The sequence below is a fragment of the Drosophila kikkawai genome, chromosome 2L (assembly GCF_030179895.1).
Source record: "Drosophila kikkawai strain 14028-0561.14 chromosome 2L, DkikHiC1v2, whole genome shotgun sequence".
In the NCBI taxonomy this organism is placed as follows: Eukaryota; Metazoa; Arthropoda; class Insecta; order Diptera; family Drosophilidae; genus Drosophila; species Drosophila kikkawai.
The window spans coordinates 13911937-13932415 of record NC_091728.1 but is presented as its reverse complement, the minus strand read 5'-3'; the positions used below and the strand labels follow the sequence as shown (position 1 = coordinate 13932415).

The 20479-nt window shown below is 36.4% G+C and overlaps 1 protein-coding gene and 1 long non-coding RNA gene across 2 annotated transcripts in view; both read left to right on the top strand.

Moving 5' to 3' along the window:
- Nucleotides 1-16627, top strand: part of LOC108074455 (neuroguidin) — a 44897-nt gene extending 28270 nt beyond the window's left edge. The window contains exons 2-4 of the mRNA XM_017166513.3: nucleotides 15271-15953; nucleotides 16014-16201; nucleotides 16268-16627. Of these exons, the coding sequence (XP_017022002.1) occupies nucleotides 15271-15953; nucleotides 16014-16201; nucleotides 16268-16401 (1005 nt within the window). The 3' untranslated portion in view covers nucleotides 16402-16627. The remainder of the gene's footprint in view (nucleotides 1-15270; nucleotides 15954-16013; nucleotides 16202-16267) is intronic.
- Nucleotides 404-1339, top strand: LOC108074461 (uncharacterized). Its single transcript, XR_011444327.1, has 3 exons — nucleotides 404-643; nucleotides 705-878; nucleotides 1025-1339. It is a non-coding gene; the product is annotated as an uncharacterized lncRNA (long non-coding RNA).
- Nucleotides 16628-20479: the final 3852 nt, after the last annotated feature.

Below are 20479 nucleotides of genomic sequence, written 5' to 3'. Positions count from 1 at the left end.
ATATATGCTATGATTTTGTTATACTTTTTTAAGGAGGAAAAATAATTCCGAATATATATTTCCGGAATATTTTTATTATTCTAAATACTAAAACTTATCAACAACTATTGGAAATTGAATGGTTCTTTCAGAGAGTATATTTCAATCTTTTTTATATGAATGTTTCATATATATCTAAATCTAGATCTAAAGATCTAAATTTCAAATTATTGGTTTTAAACCAGTGATTATCTATTATCAGGTAATAGAATAATTATGATTATTAAAAATCAGTGAGACACCATTAATTTTAAGCCTTGATAATATCTACAGTATTAATTACAAATTCGTGCGAATAAAAATGCTATAAAAACCCTTTAATCACAAAATTTATTTTAAACTAAATTCGAAAATGTGTCGCGCAGTTTCAATAATACTTGTTATCCTCCTGAGCTTGGTAACATATTCTCTAACAGTGAAATACGAATTCATATTGGAGGAGGAAAATATATTTTCCAAGTGTCACGATGAGCACCCGGGTTATTCCGATATAAACAAACTTTTGGATTTATCAAACTTTTCAATGAAATTCGTAGAAGGCGGAACAGAAGTATCTGGCTATTTAACTACGCTATGGGATAACGAACCAACAGATATCATTCAGGTGGAATATGAATAATTTTACATGAAAGAAAACTATATTTAAAATATATCAATGTTTTAAGGCCTCTGTTGGTGTTACTTACCTTGATCGTGGATTTTGGCAGCCAACTATATTGAATATGAAGTATAACGATTTCTGTAGCATTTGGATAGATAAAAACAATTTTTTCTATCAAGTCACTTCCCATATTCTCAATTATGATGAAGCGAAAAAGAACTGTTTAAATGTTGCAGGAGTGAGTATTTTCATATTCTTTAAGGGGTTACATGGGTTATCAGCTTTTTGCACATCTTTAATTTGAAATTTAATTAAATCTGTAAACACCATGTAGCCCCCTATGTTATATAATCGCAAACTCATTTTTATTATACATTTTAACAGACTAAGCTTACTTTTGAGCCATTTGTTATGTCTATTACATATGGCTTAGATGTACCGCTGAGACCTGGTCGGTACAAAATGACTTATCTACTAACTGCAGTAGACAAACATGGAAACCTTCGACCCACACCGATTTGTGCGGATATTAATGGTAGCTTTGAGAAACTGAAAACAAAGTAACAATTTGATTCATGTTAAATGATTGTAAATCTAACGATGCAAGCCTTTAAGTATGTTAAAATGGAAAAATAAATAAATAAAAGGTTTGCCAATTCAAAAACATATTCCAAAACCCTTTGGAAATAATAAGCTTAATTTTCACGCTCTGGCCTTAAGGGGTTATATACAGTTGTACCGCGCAAAAAAAATGCAATTTTGTCGATTTTTTTTTGACATCATAAAAAATATTTATCAAAAATGTTTTGCCGACGTTGTTTAGTACGTGTTTCTAGGTACTTTATAAAATTTTTTCATAAAAAAATATTAAATATTAAAAATGTTATGGGCGAATTCCAAGATCGTCTTTTTTTCGATGGTGACTTGCGGTGGACATCATATCCCGAGAACGGTTCATCCGAAATCAACAATTCAAAAACATTTCGTTAGTATATTGTATTGCCTAGTCCTCTAGACCATGGATTTGTAAAAATTTTGATTAAAAAAAAAATGGCGACGGTTTTAACAAAAAATTTACTTTTTCAAGGTATAAGATTTTGTATTTTTATGCTCTAAAAAAAAAAGTTAAAAAAAAAAATAAAAAATTCTTCGTTAGAGGACTAGCTATTGTTATAAAAAATAAGTGGTCAAAATTTGGTGTTGATCGGATTAATATTTTTTTAGTTATCGTGTCCACCGCAAAGGTAACTTCGAAAAAAAACGATTCTGAGATAATCGCGTTTAAAGTTTCAAGTTTGTTCCGGCCGACGTGCAGGTCGTGCGCTATAAATAGCTACAACTTCGGTTCTAAAGCTCCGATCTTTATGAATTTTTGTGAGAGTATTCTCAATAGTATATACTTGAAGAATATGCAATAAAAAAAAGTCGATTTTTTTTATCATCACAACTGTATATAACCCCTTAATCTCTTTTATTATAACCAAGAAAGAATAAACCCTTAATTTCTTCCCAACAATTTTCAAATTTTCTTTTATAATATTAAAAAAAAAAAACATATATATCAGATCCTGAAGCTAGCTATAGAGCTCTTAAAAATACATGGCGTTACGCATCTTGTTTATTTTTTTGTAATAAAAGTATTTAACTTATTGGCATAGTAGTACATGTACTCCGTTTACATAAATTAACCTTCAGTATATGTAAATATAATAAAATAATTAAGTTATCCTCAATATCCAATCTTACTAGAAAAATAATCCCATAATTTCAAATGGATGCCAAAGTCTTGCCCCTCTAGTGACCACCAATTGGAGGCTTACGCCGAGAAATCCATCAACACAGTGCCACCAAGTTGAATCGGCCAGAATATGTCTGCGACTGAGGATATTTTGTGTGGGCGGTCTGTGTGTGGATTTGCCAACAATGGTACTTGGAACGTTTGCGCGGGCAAACAAAAAAAAAAAATCAGCGTTTGACATTAAACGCGACAACATTTTCGCTTTGCATGCAGAATGCCGACACAAAGGGCCAGGAAAGACATGGACGGACCAGCGGAGGCGACTCATAAAGCGACTGACAACCGCATGGGCCCCCACTCCCGGACAACCTAACTCCTCCGGATCCAGAGGATCCTGCATCCTGGTCCCTCCTCCATCCAGCACCGCTAACGAGCCGCGCTAAAACGTCAGCCAGACGGCAAGGCAAGTTCGGCGGCGATGGCGGAAATAGAGCAAAAGTTCCCAAACAAAAACGTGAAAAACGAGCAGCAAGAAAAATGGGGAGAAAAAATGGCACACAAGCTACTTGAGCTTGAACCGGCGACGCTTTTCACATTCCCACCGAAACAGCCATTCCATTTGCTGGTATTTTTTTTCCGCGGCCAGGCATGTGGCTGACGGGTTAAGGCGGGACAGTTGACCACCACGCCTGGCCAGCAAAAGGAGAAGGGTCTGGACTGGACAGGGCACAGGGACAGTCACTGTGACAGGGACAAGGGGGGGCGCCGTTTCATTGTTAGCTGCGGAAGCTCCATACCCACTCGTAGGTCCCGATCCCAGCCCCCTTGTAATGGCAATGATTTTGACGTCTGTTTAGTTGGTCCTTTGGCCAGGTCCTTTGGGCCAACGCGAAGGCTAATGGCCATCTGCTGGCAGGAAAGGCGTGGATTCGAGGAATCCGCCAGCTTCCTCTGCGGGGAGATGCGTCTCCTGGTGCGTCTGTTTGGAAGCAACGGAAGCGTCTTTTAATCAGCGCTTCGTGGCAATGAAAACTGACAGGTTTTGCGGGACATCCTGTGGGAAAGGAGGACTTTTACCATTGAAGTCAGAGCTAGCGACAGGTTTTTCGCCCATTTCAATTGGACAGGATTGGACGGTGTAAGTGTCTCCGAGGAGATATATCGGTATTGATGGGCTGCAGTAGAAATGGGAAAAAGATCTTGGGGGAATATTGTATGAGGCTAAAGTCTGTCATCAGTATCTTCGATTGATCTAGCTTAACATTACTTTTTTCTATTAATTCTTAAGACTCTTTATGTTTAAACTTTTAGCTTTTAAAATATTTATTTATATTGCCCAAAGTATTACTTATCTTTTGCTAGTATATACATAATTTTGTTGAACAACACAAACGACTGAGTGTAATGCGGATTTCAAATATATCCTTTGGTTCCCCCTTTACCCATCCATATGAAGAAATATCTCGTTTTGCATTTGCTTATACCATTTTGCCATTGTTTGCCCTACACTTCAACGCACTCTCGTCATTGATCCAAAGACTCGGGGTAACCGGAGTACTCTCTCTCCCCCTGGTAAACCCATGCACACAGCCCAAGCCCTGGCCTCCAATTCGAAACCCATGCTAACAGCGACAGACGACGCAGAGAGGGAAGTTTTATTTTTTTCCAGCGCTTTATTTTTTCATTTTTATTGAATTTTCCCCAAGCTCACTTCACAGATCCAAGCGGATCCCGGATAACCCGCTCGCCCCGCCGGAGTGTGTTGCATTATGCTGGGACATACGTTTTGAAATTCCATTCCTGCGTAGGATTTTTTACCCATTTTCCATGCACAAGTGTGTGTGTGTGGGGCCGGTGGCACGTATGTATGTATGTATGTTGCCAGGTTGCCACGTACGGGCTACTACGGCGCTAAGCTTTGACTTGGGATTTGCATTTTTTACGCGCTGAGGACCACCTCTTCGCTCCATGCCCTTGTTTGTTGTTGGGCGGTGGTGATGTGATGGTCGGTTGTCCGGTGGAGCGAGCAATGGTTTCCACTTTTGCTGATGCCTTATTTTTTTTTTTATTTTTCATACCCTTTAAAAACAAGTTTTGATAAATTTGTGGTTTCAAATAACACAATAAAAATAAAATAATCCTATGTCGTTACGCATCTTATATAGTTTATTATCTTTTACAGAAGTACGCATAACTTTCCTTAACAACTTTATGCCAAAGTAATAGGTATCCACAAGTCTTTATCTTAAGCTAGCTTCTATTGTAAGCGATTTTGTTATGGGTCTTCCTGATTTTTTTTTTCCATAATTCCCTTTTCCCTATTCGTCCTTTTCATACTTCTTGGATTCGCTGTGTCCAGTTTTGGGATAAAAATCCATTTCATCATCAGGGTTTCCGCCGCTGATGCTGCTTTGTCTGATCGCGTTGAAATTGTAATGAGATTTTCTGTTTTCGGGTTGAATTTTTTTTTCGTGCAGTTTTTTTTCGAAGGGTTGCCCCAGCAATTTTCCGGTAATATGCTCTCTGAGTATGTATGTTTGTCTATTTAATTTATGAAATTTATCTGCGCTCCTGCCCACGAATTGCGGTTGTCAAGTTGTATAACTGCGGAAAATGCACTCGCTCATTCATCACTCGAGACTAAGTTGGCAGTCTGTCCTCTTTCCTTATCCTTATCCGCATCCGTACCGTGTCTGTGTCCGTGTCCTTTCTGTCCCGTTTTTGGTTAAAATTGTATTTTTCCCCCCTCAGCTGTTTTTGTTTTCGCTTTTTTTGTGCGGGTTTTTAATAGATTAGACGCGTTTCTTCCCAGCTACATTCTCCATTCTCAATTATCCATCCAGTTCATAAACGGGACTTGGACCCGGGACGATGCGTGAGTGGATTTCCGTGGGATTTTGGGAGTGGGTTGGGGGAAGGATCTGTTGTCTGCCGCAAATGGATTTCTCTGCTAAGGAGCTTGGGTGGTGGGTGGTGACAGAAGGTAATTGCGTTAATTGTGTACTGGTGGTAAATGTAATTTAATTCTGTGACTTTTCATTTTGGTGAAGAAATCAACAAATAATTTATATAGGAAATTAAAACGTGAAAACTAAGTTATTACCCACTAATTTTGTGTAGTTTTGGAAACTACTATATCTGTAATAATAATAAAATCAAATAAAGTTATCTAGGGTAATACATAAATTAAAAACGGGGAGTTTTTATACCTTTTAAAATGTGTCTAAAAGTATGCAATGATAGGTTTTAGGTACCAAAGTAGGTGTACATTTTTTGTAGCATTATTTTGGGCATCTATTTAAAGGTAATTAAAACTCTCAGGTTTTATATATTAAAAATATATTATATTAAATATATTATTATATTACAAATTCCTATATGAGAAGTATTGTTTCATGACAAAGAAAATTCCCCCATTTCCCAGCTTAACACTTAAAATCCTTGATATTTTATAAACCTTTCACAATATCCATAGTGATTTCCAATATTTGCTACAATTGCTAATCCTATTCCATGCTGCCTGTTTTCCTTATCTCCAACGGACATGTACACAAATATTTTGTCATTCAAAAAAATAAAAAGAGCTATACAAGAAAAATAGGGAAACAGTCTACAAAACATTGCTGGCTATCTGTGCTGTTCGTACCTCTCTCAAAACAATACACAATTTCCAATTACGCGACAGTTTGTCCACTTCCTCCCCCCAAAAATGTTATATATTCGCGGACTGTCTAACCCTTCCCCCCCCTCTTGGAAAATCCATATCCGCCCGTTCGAAGCTTTGTTTGCCATTTTCTGTTGTTTTTATTCGCTTTCAAGGTGGCAGGCTCAATAGCAAATTGTATTTAAAATTTATATAAAATTCGCGAGGCATTTGTTGTGACAACGTCTGTGTGTGTGTCCGACCGACTGGCTCGCTGGCTGGCTGTCCTGGGCACACGGTTATTCCGGCCCCGTACTACAATCAACGTTAAAAATTCGCGCGATTTATGCATGCATGGAGAAATGCGGGGAAAGGATGTTGAAGCTGGTTGGCAAAAAGCCTCTGTCGCTTGCTCTTCCTGTGCCGCCAGATCCTGTGCTCTTCCCCCAGTGCACCTTCCCCCTCTGGTGCCTTTGCCATGTGGCGGCGAATCACCAAAAACTCGACGCTTGTTTATTTTATTGGCACGTAAATTTATGTGAGGGAGCCAGAGCGAGCGAGAGAGCGTCGCTTTCCTGCACTTTACCATATATATAAACATACATATATTGTGTGTACACAATTGTGTTTTGTGTATTTTATAAATAATTTTTGTTCAACGTGCAAAAATATGGACACACCCAGAAAAATGAACGGGATACAGAGAGCATATAGAAATCGTACATAGGTATCCCGAGGTGGTTTTCGATAAAAAAGAACTTAGCCAGTTGGGCTTTATTTGCGATAAAACATGGGAATTCTATAAATGCGGGGTTAAAGAAGTTTTTGACATATCTTTTTTGTATAGAACTGTGTTATTTTTTAGCTAGAGTAAAGGATATACCCTAAGTGTTATTTATTAACTACGATGTTGGGAAAGATATATGCTTTGGCATATGAAAAACCCACGAAAAACGTATTAATAAATGAAATCATTAAATAATTTACTTTGCTAATTCTATGATATCCTATCTCTCGTCTGTTAAAATCAATAGAACGTACTAAAAAGCTTAAACCCCCTTTCCTTTAACCGCAATAAAATGATTTTTCAATTAATTAGGACTCACAATTCCTTTCACCCTCTACCCACTCCTTTGGCCCAAGAATGCTCAATCAGATGTTGTCCCAATTCCAAGGACTCTGGCCTTTTTAAAGCCGGAATGGTCTCTTCTCCGTTTCTTGCCAAAAACCGAACCTTTGACGTTGTTCGTTTGCAAAAGGCAGCCAACAATAACTGGCCAAAAGGACAGGGGAAGCGGAATCCTCCAGCAACATCATCAATATGCAAAGGCCCGGTTGGAGCTAGAGAAAACGAGAGAAGCAGACCTCTTTCTCTCTCTCTCTCTCTGTCTCTGTATCTCTGTGGCTGCCATTCAATGCGTCTCTGGGCCTGCTCACGTTCACGTTCCGTGCCGTCCAATTATGCCTCACACATGCAAATGCAACGTGCAGCAGCGGAATCCATACAACTCCCCCAGTCCTAGATCCCAGAACCCGCCTACTGCACCGCGGGCCCCCCGCCCTGGCTCCATAGTCATCTTCTCCTCTGACCACCACACCCAATCACTCGACGCGCTTGTTGGGCCCGCGAGGCTTTTTTGGCCAGAAGCGGCAAAGCGACACGAACCAGGCCCAAACGACCAACGAGCAAACGACACATGGCTGGCATAACGTGTCCAGGGGCTGGCAGAATCTGTGCACGGAAAAAAAATTTTTGTGGGATGTAAGGATTTTTATTTAAATTTTGAAAAAAGTAATAATTTAGGAGTATTTTTCAACTTATCTACACGAATCTTTGGTGGCTTGAAAGGGTCCTTTATCTATTTATCTATCTTTATATTTATATATTTATTGATTTGTGTATGTGTCTTTCTATATATATATTTATCTTTGATCTATATATCCATATATCCATCTATATGCCATTCAATCTATCCATCTATCCATCAATCCATCGATCTATCCACCCGTCTATGTATCCTTATATCTATATCTTTATACTGTTAGATATATATTAATTTTTATGAACTCTTACTTACGTATAAGTCTCCAATAAGTATTCTCCAAATTTTTTCTCAGTGCCTGCGGTTGTTCCAACTGGACAGGCCTCGGGCGAATGTTTCGGGGGATCGGTGCTCTCAACTCTGTTTCAATTTGCACCCACACATAGACGCGGCAATCACTCAGCCGACCCACTGCACTCGCACCACGACGACGAATGGCATCCACCACCCACTTCCACCCAACACAACCCATTCGACCACCCAATTTTTTCGCGTTACGCAGAATTTTTGGGGAAAGAGACGAAACCAGGGGCTGCCTCTCTCGGACTCTTTCGATCCGCAGCATTGACATATGGTTGTTGCTCTTCTTTTTTTTTTTTATTATTGTTTTTGGCCCCGTTGTTGCCTATGTTGTTGTTGTTGTTGTGAGCGCTATGTGCGTTTGTTGAAACAATCGATTTATTTTCGGTTTCATTTCTGATTGGCAATATTTCATAGCAATGTCGTTTCTTTTTTTTTTGTTCCTGGCTGCGCGTTTCTGTTTTTGGTTTTTTATTTTTGTTTGTTTCATCTCTTGTCCGCTTTGTTTGTGTATGTGCCTGGTATATTTGCATTTTTTAAATAATAACGAACAGTGTGAAGAGGGGGAGGGGTTGAGGGAAATAGAATATTCCTATATGGAGAGTACAGAAAAAAAGGGGATTTCGAGATGAAATCGGAAGGGAAATGGGGGAAATGCTGAGGGAATACAAAGAGTGTGAAATGGAAATTTTTGAGTCAGATTCAATACTTAAATTTTATTTTCTACATGAATTTATAGAGCTTATTTTTGAGCTCAATATAGATAAATTCATTTGCTAAGAATGAATCTCATTAGACCATTATTAGGTGGGATATTTTAAATAAATATATCTAATCTAAATATTGATTTAATATATTTTAAAAACCCCATACTGCATAACTACAGAAATTCCTGTAATACTTAAAAAATTGTCTGGCAATTTTATAATTTCTTTAAATTACTATTTGTAGTACCTTAATTCAATATATTTATAACATTAACCCCATACTTTGAAACCAAGTCCTTTATTTTCCTTCTTCCTTGGGGTTTTTTTTTCCCCCAAGTAAAACGTGTTAACCTTGTTTGCTCTTTTGATTTGTAAACCCACGATCCCTTGGCCCCCTCTTTCAATGGAAATTGCTTTTCCAGCGCGACATTTGACCATTGACGACGCCTCCGCCAAGGGTGTGTGCGTGGCACTTTGTTGCCTGTTTAGGCCAACAGGAAACAAAAAAAAAATGATGCGAAAATGGTGTATCAACGTTGACCACGCGTCGTATAAGCAACGTGTGAGCTGCCAGCCTCCGGTCAAAAGGATAAACAGTTTTCCAAAAAAAGTGCTCAGCCTGTTTGACTTGCCTGTCCTCTGGCTCGGCATCTCGTATCATCAGGAGCCTGCAACGATGAATTCGCTTTGTCAGAGGTTTTTTTTCTAGCAAAAATTGGTCCCTGTTTGTGTTTGCGGTGCTCATGTACGTCTTGTCAGTATGTTCTCTTTTTTTTAGCATAAAATCTGGGAAAATATGTTTCATATTTATGTGAGTTGAGGTTTTTTTTTATTTAGAAATTTAAGAAAAAGAAGCAAGTCTAGGGAATTTAGATAATCATAGGACTTAATTATTAAAAATGTATAATATGTTTCAGATTATTTTTAAAGTCAGAAAGAGATTTAAAATTTGTTTAAATTTATATTTTTTACAAAAGTTTTCATAGAAGAAAATATATTTTATAATTTAGAGACTAAAGTAAGCTTTAAATTATTTTGTACCTAGTAAAAAAGTACACAAATTGAATAAAAATATATTTTTAGCAAAGTTAATTCCTAAAAATCTATTATTCCCTTTAAATTGAATGCTAAATCGAATAGGAAAAAACATCTTTTATAATTTACATTTCAATTATTTTCATGGGAAATGACCGTTTTGTGGGCTGCAATCAATTTGTCTGTTCTTTATATTCAAATCCCAGCCAACCACAGCGCCGCCAGCCTTTCCCCTTTCCCCATCTGGTTTTATTCGTGAATTTTGTATTTAATTTAATTTTTTTCTTCTTTTAGTATTGGGTTTGCCAATTATTTAAATAAATAGTGGATCGCTGAATCGCTAGCCGAAATGAATAAAAAACCGAAATTGAAAATTGCAAAATGCCAATTGAGGCGGCAAATGGCGGTGTTTCCTCCTCTCCTTGTGTGTGTCTGTGTGTGTGTGTGTGCAATGCAGTATAAAATATGCAATTATTTATTGCCATTCGCATATATGAGTGGCGTCGCGTATATAAGCATTTATGTACACATAGTGGATGCTACAATGCAAATCCACGCATATGCAAAAGTGTCTGTACATTTAGGGATATTCACATTTGCATTGCTGCTGCACCGCAAAAGTTTCATTTCCCGTTTTTGTCCAATTTCGAACCTAACCCCCATTATCATCATCGTCCCTCCCAACGAAACATCTACCCAATGCATCGGCCAGAAAATCCAACAAACATCAGAACCGCAACAAATATAATGACAGTGTCAAATGTCAGGCATTTTTGTTGGAATGCAATTTGTTGGGTTGTAGGGTTTGGAATGTCATGGAGAAATATATATTGTTGTTATGAACATCATGAAAAATATATGTATTATTTGTTATCTTCTTCGGGGATCCTAGAATCATCACTAAAGCTTTTAAAATCCTTAAAAAGGTGTCAAAAATTAGGCTGTTCTACCATGTTAAGCATTTGGCACTTAATAATTTTCATTGCATACTTTTAGACACTTTTCTAAAGCGATTTCAAACCTCAATTATTAATTAAATTGTAAAAGAACCTTTAGTAAAACTTTTTTTGAGGAAACCCTTTAGGAAATTTGTTTGCTCCTACTTTACTTATATAATTTAAACTATAAAAATAATTAATATAACTAAAATAATATAAATATAATTATTAACTGTATTTAAGGATTTAATTTTAAAGAAAACATTCCTGTTTAGGACCTATTGCTATCCTAGTAGCTTAAAGATCTCATTCATTATATCATCCATAAGTTTTTATCACTCTTTTTGGGAGAAATCTCTTCTCGGAACACTATTTTCGCTGCTCGATTTTGCTGCGGTTTCATTTTATTAGCAAGTGGCTCTCTGCTCGCTGGTCGCTGGGTCTCCAAAATAGCTGGCTAAGCTCTGCGCTTGCCAGCACTCTCTCCCCATAAACTCCAATCAATATTTCGGATATTGGCAATGCAAGGACCCAGGACATGGCAGCAACAACGATAGCAATAGCATCAACAACAACAACTGTTGTGGTGGCAACAAAGACAGCGACACGTAGCCCGAAACGTTGCATAAATTTTGATGTCCCCTGTTTTTCGGTTGGGAGAAACTTCACGCCGCGAAGCAAGGATGACCATGTGGTTGGGTGGCTCACTGCGGTTAGGCGCCAGCCTGTGCGCGTATTTCATCAGCCAGCCGCCAAAAAGTGTCCGCTCCGCTCTCAGTGCTCTGTGCTCTGTGCTTCCCCCTCCTGCCGGGTCATATTTCTGGCTCTGACCCGAACCGCCGTTATTTATGTGGAGACCCAGGCCCACTCCATAGCCCCCATATTGTCGTTGGCTCGCTGGTTTAACGTTAATTTGCACAATTTTTGAGTTATGTCAATCGATTTCTAATGGGCGTCACCGTGCTGGCAACGCAACGTGGTTGGAATTTCGAGGGTGTGTCCTTCCCATTTGTGGAAGGCTTCTAATTGAAACGAGTGATCCTGCTGCCACGTACCTTCTCAACTGCACCCATCAAATCGGTGCCAAGTGCTTGGGCCTGTGATTTGGGATATGTCAAGGTGGCATTAGTGCTGGGCTTATAGGAGTCTTGGATGGATAATGGTTTTTAGGTGGGTTTGTAGTAGAGTTTAGCTTGGTCAGGGAAAGTTTTTGGTTTAAAATTAATTTAATAAATATTATATTATATGTATATACCTTTTTAAAAATGTAAAGGTGAAGTCAGAAACAATTTTAGCATTTCATATATGCTTTAAAAAGTATTTTCTTAGTAGTTTCAATTAATTTGTATCTAAAAGAAAATAGTTCTAGTAAATATATCTATCATTTTCAACCACACACTTATTCGCAAATCATTCTATAATGAAAATTGTTAGCATACTGAAACCCTTTCCCCCAACAAGCCACACAATTGTATATATCTTTTGCCGTCTGTCAAAAATTATGCACGCAATGCCAATTTGAGAGCAGCCTATACATATGCAAGGGATTTACGTAATTATCGCAGACGCCATTCCAAACCACACACACGCACGCTCATACCAACATTTGTTTATGGCATTAATGCATAAAATAATATAAAAAACAAATTGGATACCAAAATTCAGACCATGATAATTTCAGACGCGACGGAAACTGTGCAGAGGAGGGATGAGGCAAAGAGGCAGAGTCAGACGCCATCAAATGTTGTCATTAATTTCTGCGATTGTGGTGCAAGGGGTACAGTGGGTGTGGTGGGTGGTAGGGGAGTCCTATAACCTGGCCAGGCAAACAAACAGAAATTGCATTTTATATTTTATTCATGCGCCGGCAAAAATGCCAGGGAAAAATTGTTTGTTTATTCGGTGGCGCAAAGAGAGGGAGCTGTATATATATATATAAATATATATATACATATATATATATAGTGTTGACAGCCTGGACAAGAGTGCTAGCATGTACATGTGTACATATGTACCACCCAAGGGGGGTGGGGTGGTCACACATCCCTGGCCACCCGAAAATGCATTCAATTGCATTTGCATTGCCTACTTACTGGCGCATTTCAGACCCCCTCAACACACATAAAATCCATTGCTAAATAACGGTTAATGCTGCAACAACTGCGTCTGCAACTGCAACTGCTATTGCAACTGCAACTACAACAATTGCATTGTTTGTTGTCGTTTTTGTTTCCCCCATTCGAAAATTACACAAAAAGCCCGTCGAATTTTAAATCATTTCGCCACGCAAAGGGATGCATTGGGTCTAGTGTGGGGACCAAAACTATAGTTTGCCATTTTGTTGTAATTGCTTTTGGCAGCAGGTCCCATGTTGTTGTTGCTGTTGTTGTTACCCCCTAGTTGTTATTGCTGGTGTTTTTAATGGGAGGCCTCGTTATGCCCATCCCCATCTCATTTCGCTTATTTTGGGATGGTGGAATTGTGTTTGGGCATTGGAATGGCAGCCAGTTGGAAAGCATCATCGTTACTGCAATTGGCTGTTGCTCCTAAAATATGGCCCGCGTTTTATTCAACGCTATTGTTTCCCCGGGTCAGGGAGGTTAGCTATTTTCCACGTTAGTCAAGTGCGTGTCACAGGCGTAATTACGTTTATACTGTCAGACTTACAGGCTTTACTTGTACAATGTCAAATAGTACCAAGTATTTACGGAATTTTTAATGAAATGTCGATTGTTTAGGGATTAAAATTTATAGGGATTCTGGGTTTAAATGAATATATTTGAAAATTTGTGAATTTAGTAAAGAATTATTTAAAAAAAAACGAGTATTGCAGCCTTGTTGCTGTTTAGTTTTATATTATGGGGAGATACATTAATAAATAAAATTTTTAAAAATATGACATTACTATAAACTTAAATATTTAAGTAACTACATTAAAACATAGACCTTTAACGATGATTAAATAAATGATGTTTCTGTATTTATCGACATATTAAGGTAGGATCTTTTAAAGAAAAGTTTCTTCTACTTTTACTTTTGGTTTCATTTAATATACACATATATATTTTAGAAAGGCTTTCTTTCTGGTCAAAAATACAGGTTAAGAAGCTAATTGTTGATTTTTTTTTATAAGAAAAAGATAAATTTAGTGTTTTTCCAAGTTATCTTTTTAAAACCCATCATTAGCTTGCTGTTATTTTCAGAAAATAATTGTTTATAATTCATGCAATATGTTATAAATAATTGAACTTTATATTTGTTCCTTACTGAACACCTTCTGTTATTTTCACATTCCAATGAACCCGCATTTTGAATCAACTGTACTCTTGATTATATTTAAATATGTATACAAAAAACTGTACTTATTTTATATAATATGTATATGAAAATAGCGAGCCCCCGCCGTAAATAAATTCCATTTCCCATTTTAGCCACATTTTGAGAGGAATTCACTTTGTTTTATGTATATGCCTGGCCACAAAATGCAATTAAAATAATTTGCCAATAATAATATGCAAATTCGAGGCAAAAAGTGCCATAAAACCTGCGGGCAGCTCTCTGCACTCGACCAGCAAATTTTGCTATCAAAATAATTATTTGGTAAATTGCTTTGTAAACTGCAGACAAAATTCGCAGACCACGAATGACAAAAACAAACGAAACGAGCCACAATAAAAAAATTGTGCGATCCATGCTATTTTGCAATTAATCTCTAGAATAGACAAATCCCCCATCCTAAACCAGACCAGTCCTGCGACGCCTGCTTTATTAATATTAATTGAAAATAAATGCAGCATAAGCCGGGTCGGTCAAAGAGCAGATGCCCTCCAATGGGGATGATGGGTGTGGAGCTGGGCAGGATGAGAGGTGACTGTGTGTGTGTGTGGCCAAAAATGTTGTAAAATGCAAATAATTAAATGGCAACCAATAAAATATGCAAATGAGTTTCGCGACACATAACCCGAAGGGGGGTGCTGTTTGCATGATATAATACCATTCTACTCATTTTTGCGCAATGATGAGGGCTTGCTGCAGGTCTGTCCCTGGGCCAGGACAAGTGCATTATTTGCTATAAGCCAAAATGGCGGACTTTGGGTTTAGTTGCGTAAAATATATCTGAGCATCAGCATGGTGAGCTCTTTAATATATTTTTAGATTTTTTTTAAATTGCTTAAGAAATAAATTTCATGTAAAACAGAATAAGTACAACATACAAGTACAAAATAAGATGCGTAACGTAATTATGAAATTTCGATGAAAAGGCAGTTAAAGAGGTCACTTCTTGTGGGTTCTTTGGGTACTCACCTTAGCAAGCGTTATGCATCTTATTTATTTATATATATATAAGCTGAAATATATATTTATATTAATATCTATAAATAAATATACTTATCCCTTTCTTCCGCTTTAAATTACCAACTAAAAAAAACTGTCTTTCCTCCACAGGCACTCGACTACGATTGCGAGGTTCAGGGGCAACAGGACATTCCTCAGGCCATCCAACTTCTGGGTGAGATGAACAGCAATGTCAAACAAGTAACAGATCTCGTGGAGGGCATGCTGCAGCGTGTGAAGCGCGGTGAACTGACCACAGAGTACGGACTCAGCTTCCTCGAGGTGAAATACCACATGCTGCTCGACTACTTGATTAACCTGACCTACGTGGTGCTGCGCAAATGCTCCGGCGAGACCATTGAGGGTGATCCCTCCATTGAGCGCCTGATCGAAATACGCACAGTGCTGGAGAAGATTCGGCCCATAGACCACAAGCTGCGCTATCAGATCGATAAGCTGGTAAAGACAGCCACCACAGGGGTGTCCAGCAGTACAGATCCCATACTCTATAAGCCAAATCCGGATGATATGATGAGCAGTGCGGCTGGAGCAGGCCGTGATGGAGATGATGACGATGAGGATGAGGCAGAAGCAGGTAGCGATAGTGAGGAGGATGAAGATGAGGAAGATGAGGATGGAGCAGGACCAGCGAAAAAGCCGCGCAAGGCAGCCACGGCTGGCAAGTCAGGAGTCTATGTGCCGCCACGTATAAAGCCTGTGTACTACGATGGGGATGAGCGGGATGCAGACAAGGAGAAGAAGGCTTTGGAAAGGGCCAAGAAGCGGTCCATCACGTAAGTTTGATGAGAGTTTCTAGTGTAGGTTTCTTTAATTTTAATTGAATTATTCCCTAGTTCCTCTATGCTGCAAGACCTCAAGGAGGAGTACTTGGATGCTCCCACTGAGATATCCTCTGGCTCGCGGGCTCAGCAGATACTGTCACATGCGCAAAAGGAGAAGCAGGAGTACGAGGAGACCTATTTGATGCGTCTGCCGGTGACCAAGGCGGAGAAGCATCGTCAACGCAAGCTGACCACCTTGGGTAAGTGTCATCTCCCGGGCTTCTCAAGCAGAGTATCATTAATTAAGATAACTTTCTTAACCACAGGAACACTGGGCGACGAAATCCTTGGAGAAATCAGCCGGGAATCTGCGATGCGTGGCGATGGCAGCAAAAAGCGAAAACTGGCCAAGAAGGGCAAGGGCAAGAAGCGTGGTGGCAAAAAGCGAAAGTTCCACTAAAAATAATAACTAAAACTTTTAATTTGCCACAAAAATACAAAAGAATAAATGCAGTAAATTATATTTTTAAAGATTTGTTTAAAGAATTATGCTTTACATTACTTTTTTTAATGTTTCTATATATTTTTTGTATTAAAAAAAAACAAACCTAAGTTGATATTTCATTATACAATGTTAAGTTTTTCAATTAAAATTAAACTATTCTTTGATTTTGAAACATAACAAAGTGTTTTTATTTATTTTATATTTAAACTAGGTATGGTATTTGTTTTTATATTTAAAATTTTCAGCTAAACAATTAAGAAGCCGTAACCAGCAAGGCCATTATATGCGTAAAAATAATTAATACTCAAAGTAATCTATAAAAAAAACAAAAATATAACAAATGCGCATTGTAAACTGCATACAATTTTAGGCCGAACCATAAACCAAATTTTAAGTTGAGTAAGAGATATATAGAAGGAGAAACTAAATTAAGAAATCCCCAAAAATAAAATCGAAAGTCTAAATTCTAAATTGAATTTAAATCGAGAAACTTTGTCTAGTAACTATATTACAACGCAAAAAAAAAAAAAAACCAAAAGCAAACGAAACTTTTCAAATTAAAATTGTAACTTAAGGCACAGCAAAATTATTCACTAATGAATAACAAATGTATTTCGTTGTTTTTAGGAGTCAAATCTAAAAAAAAAGAACATTTGGGCAAATATAAAATCAACTTTCGGAGTCTTTAAACATTACACGGGAAATTTTAAGTTGAAATAGAAATTAAACCAAAATTCCAATGCAGCTAAAAAAAAAAACATATTGAAAAGCAAAAACCAAAACTAAAAACAAAACAAAAACCTACCACTTCAGTGACAAAAAGCAGATGCCTTAACAAGAGACCGGTTTATACAGTAAGAAACGTGCGAAATGAGAAACAATTTTAGACAACCAAACTTTCAGTTGGCGTATATAAAAGCAATGATCGCAATAAAGACTATATAGAACTACGATAACGTAAGCCCCACCCAAAACCAAAAACAAAACCAAAATAAAAGAAATGGAGATTGATATTTGAGTAAGCTTTCAGAGGAAATGTGTCGGAAAGTGATTTTAGTTTCAACCAAAAATGAAAACTCCTAAAAACAACTGAATTTAGACACAAAATTTTATATATTTCTTATATATATATAACTTTAAATTAAGGTTAAGCAAAACCATTTTGGAGATCGAATAGATGCTACGTCCATGCAAAAAAGATTTTAAATTGAGGAAACCCAAAACGAAGGCAGTTTACTTAAAAACAAAAAAGAAAATGGTGGATTGAGATTGGAAAACTATATTAAAAAATATATAATAATTACTACAACTAAATGTAAATGATAAATACAAGAAAAGTAGCAGTAAGTTAAGTAAGGCAGCAAAGCAAACAAAGCAAACTTTTGGCTTTTACAACCAACTTTGAACGGGATGTGAAATTTTTTCAAAATTCTCTTGAAACAACTTTTTGGCTATAAATTTTAAAGACAAGCAACGGGCAGACAAGCGAGAAATTACCACATAAATGCAATAGAACTCGAAATTATTTACAGGCAGCGAAACCAACCAGCAACAAGATGTTTTTAAATGTAATCAAATAAATTAATTTAATTAATTTATTTATGTTGAAAGCTGAAAGACTGAATATGTTAAAGTGAAAACCAAAAAAATGTAACGAAGAAAACAAAAAAAAGAAATACAATGAAACGAAGCGACGATGTGTACTTTTTCTCCAAGTGTATGTACGAACTTAAATAATTTTAATAGCCGAATTTCTAGCACAAATTTTAAAAACGACTAAAGTGTATTTTCGTTTGTTCCTTTGTTCTTTGTTTTTTTTTTTCTGACTAAAAAATGTTCTCTTCGTTTTGAAATATATATATTTTCCTTATTTTTTTGTGTACGTATTAAATGAAAATGTGAAAACGGATAACGGAAAAACGCATGAACACGGACAGATACAAAAGTTAAATATATTGCAAAATGTAAAGACAACAAAAACAACAAAGTGAAAGCAACCGAACAAAAGTCGCCTTAGCCAAGCACCACAAAGCAAAAAATAAAAAAAATGAAACGATACGAATCGAAGTGAAACTAAAATTTGTAAAACCAAACAAAACACTAATCTTAACTACTTAATTTGTTGTAATTTAATGTAACGAACAACAAACTCACACAGCAGCAGCAAAAAAGGATAAAACAAACAATGAAAGACAAAAAAAAAAAAAAAAACTAAAAACATCTACAACAAAATAGTGCAAAAGTTCAAAAAGCATATAACCTAAATGTAATTTAATTTTTATAGCCAAAGAAGGGGATCGGATCAACGGAGAGGATTTAGTTCTTAAGCAACTCTATGCAGTTCTGTGCGAAATTAATTGGTTACTTAGTGATAAATGCCCAGAGATACAGAGAATGTTTTCAAATCAACACAATACAAAATTCGAGCTTAAATTATTTCCAAAAACGAAAACAAAACATTGGTTCTCAAAATTGTTTTATTTTTAAAACAAAAAGGAAGAAAAAACGTTGTAAAAATTGATATTGAATTGAGGATCAGTCGAGGGGGAGCGGACAGGACGAGCATGGTAAATGTGTTTACGATGTAATCTTTAAATGCTGGATAAGTGGTTGGCCATCAAACATATATGTAAAATGGATCTAAGTGTAATTAATCTACCAATTACGGATAAGCAAACTATTATTAAACTAACACACTACATTTCGAAACCCAAAAAAAAACTCTGAAACTGATGATAAATTACAAATTAAAAACAAAACAAAAAAAAAAACCGAAAGAGTAAAGTGTTTTTTTATTATCAGGGAAAGAAATTTGGAAAATCTTTAAGGAGTAACATGTAAGTAATATTTTTATACCCTTGCAGAGTATTATAATTTTAGTCAGAAGAGTGCAACGCAGTGAAGGACGGTTTCCGACCCTATAAAGTATATATATTCTTGATCAGCATCAACAGGGGAATCTTTCTAGATATGTCAGGAAGAAATCGATTTTTTGGCCATTTTTGCTAAATTTTATAAGGGTTACATCATTAAAATTTTTGATTTTGATAAAAAATTGAATTTTCAAAATTTTTAAATGAAGTATGCAGATTTATTAACTGTAGAAAATCTTGCACAGAAAAGTTTTCCGATTTAAAATTAATGCTCTTTTGGCCGAGTAATGATATTTTTAATTTAATAAAAATCAAAAAGTTTTTTTATATAAAAAATCAGATTTTATAATACAAAATAATATTTTTCTAAGTCAAGGAATTATTTCCGACCCCATAAACCATATATATTCTTGATCAGCATTAACATGCGAATCTTTCTAGACATGTCCGGAAGAAATCGATTTTTTGGCCATTTTTGCGAAATTTCATAAGGGGTTACATCATTAAAATGAGCAAAAATGACCAAAAATTTTGATTTCTTAAAATTTTAAATTTGGTATGCAGTTTTTTTTAATTAATTAAAACTAACACAACACTGCTTTCCGAATCGAAATTTATGCATTTTTGGCTTAGTTATGATATATTTTATATATTTCTTGCTTTAGATTTAAAAATGCTCAGAAATCGAATCACAGCGAATTTAATTTTAGTTAGGTCAAAAACGGTTCGTTAGCGAGCCTTTTATGATATCTTTTGCACGGCAATTTTAAGACTTTTATAGTTCTTAGGCGTGTTTACTATTATTTAGCGAGTTTTATTTTAAATGTCGAATTATTTACCACAAAAATGTATCGTTTGTGAGCTTTTTTATGATAACTTAGGCAAGGCAATTGTAATATAATTTTCGGAAATGTGCTGTAAAATGGGTGAAAACAGGACATAAAAGGTGAAATATATCTCGATCAATTTGTTTTGTTTAAAAAACCCTCTTTTCCAAATACTTTTGCTAATATTTAGCGATACTTTTGTCAACGCTATCGTCTATATATCGTTTTTAATTGCTTTAACAAGCATATTTTGATAGTTTTCTTTTTATCCCCTGACTTAGGCCGCGCGCACACTACGAGCTGAAAGCGGAGCTGACGGCTGACGGCTTATCA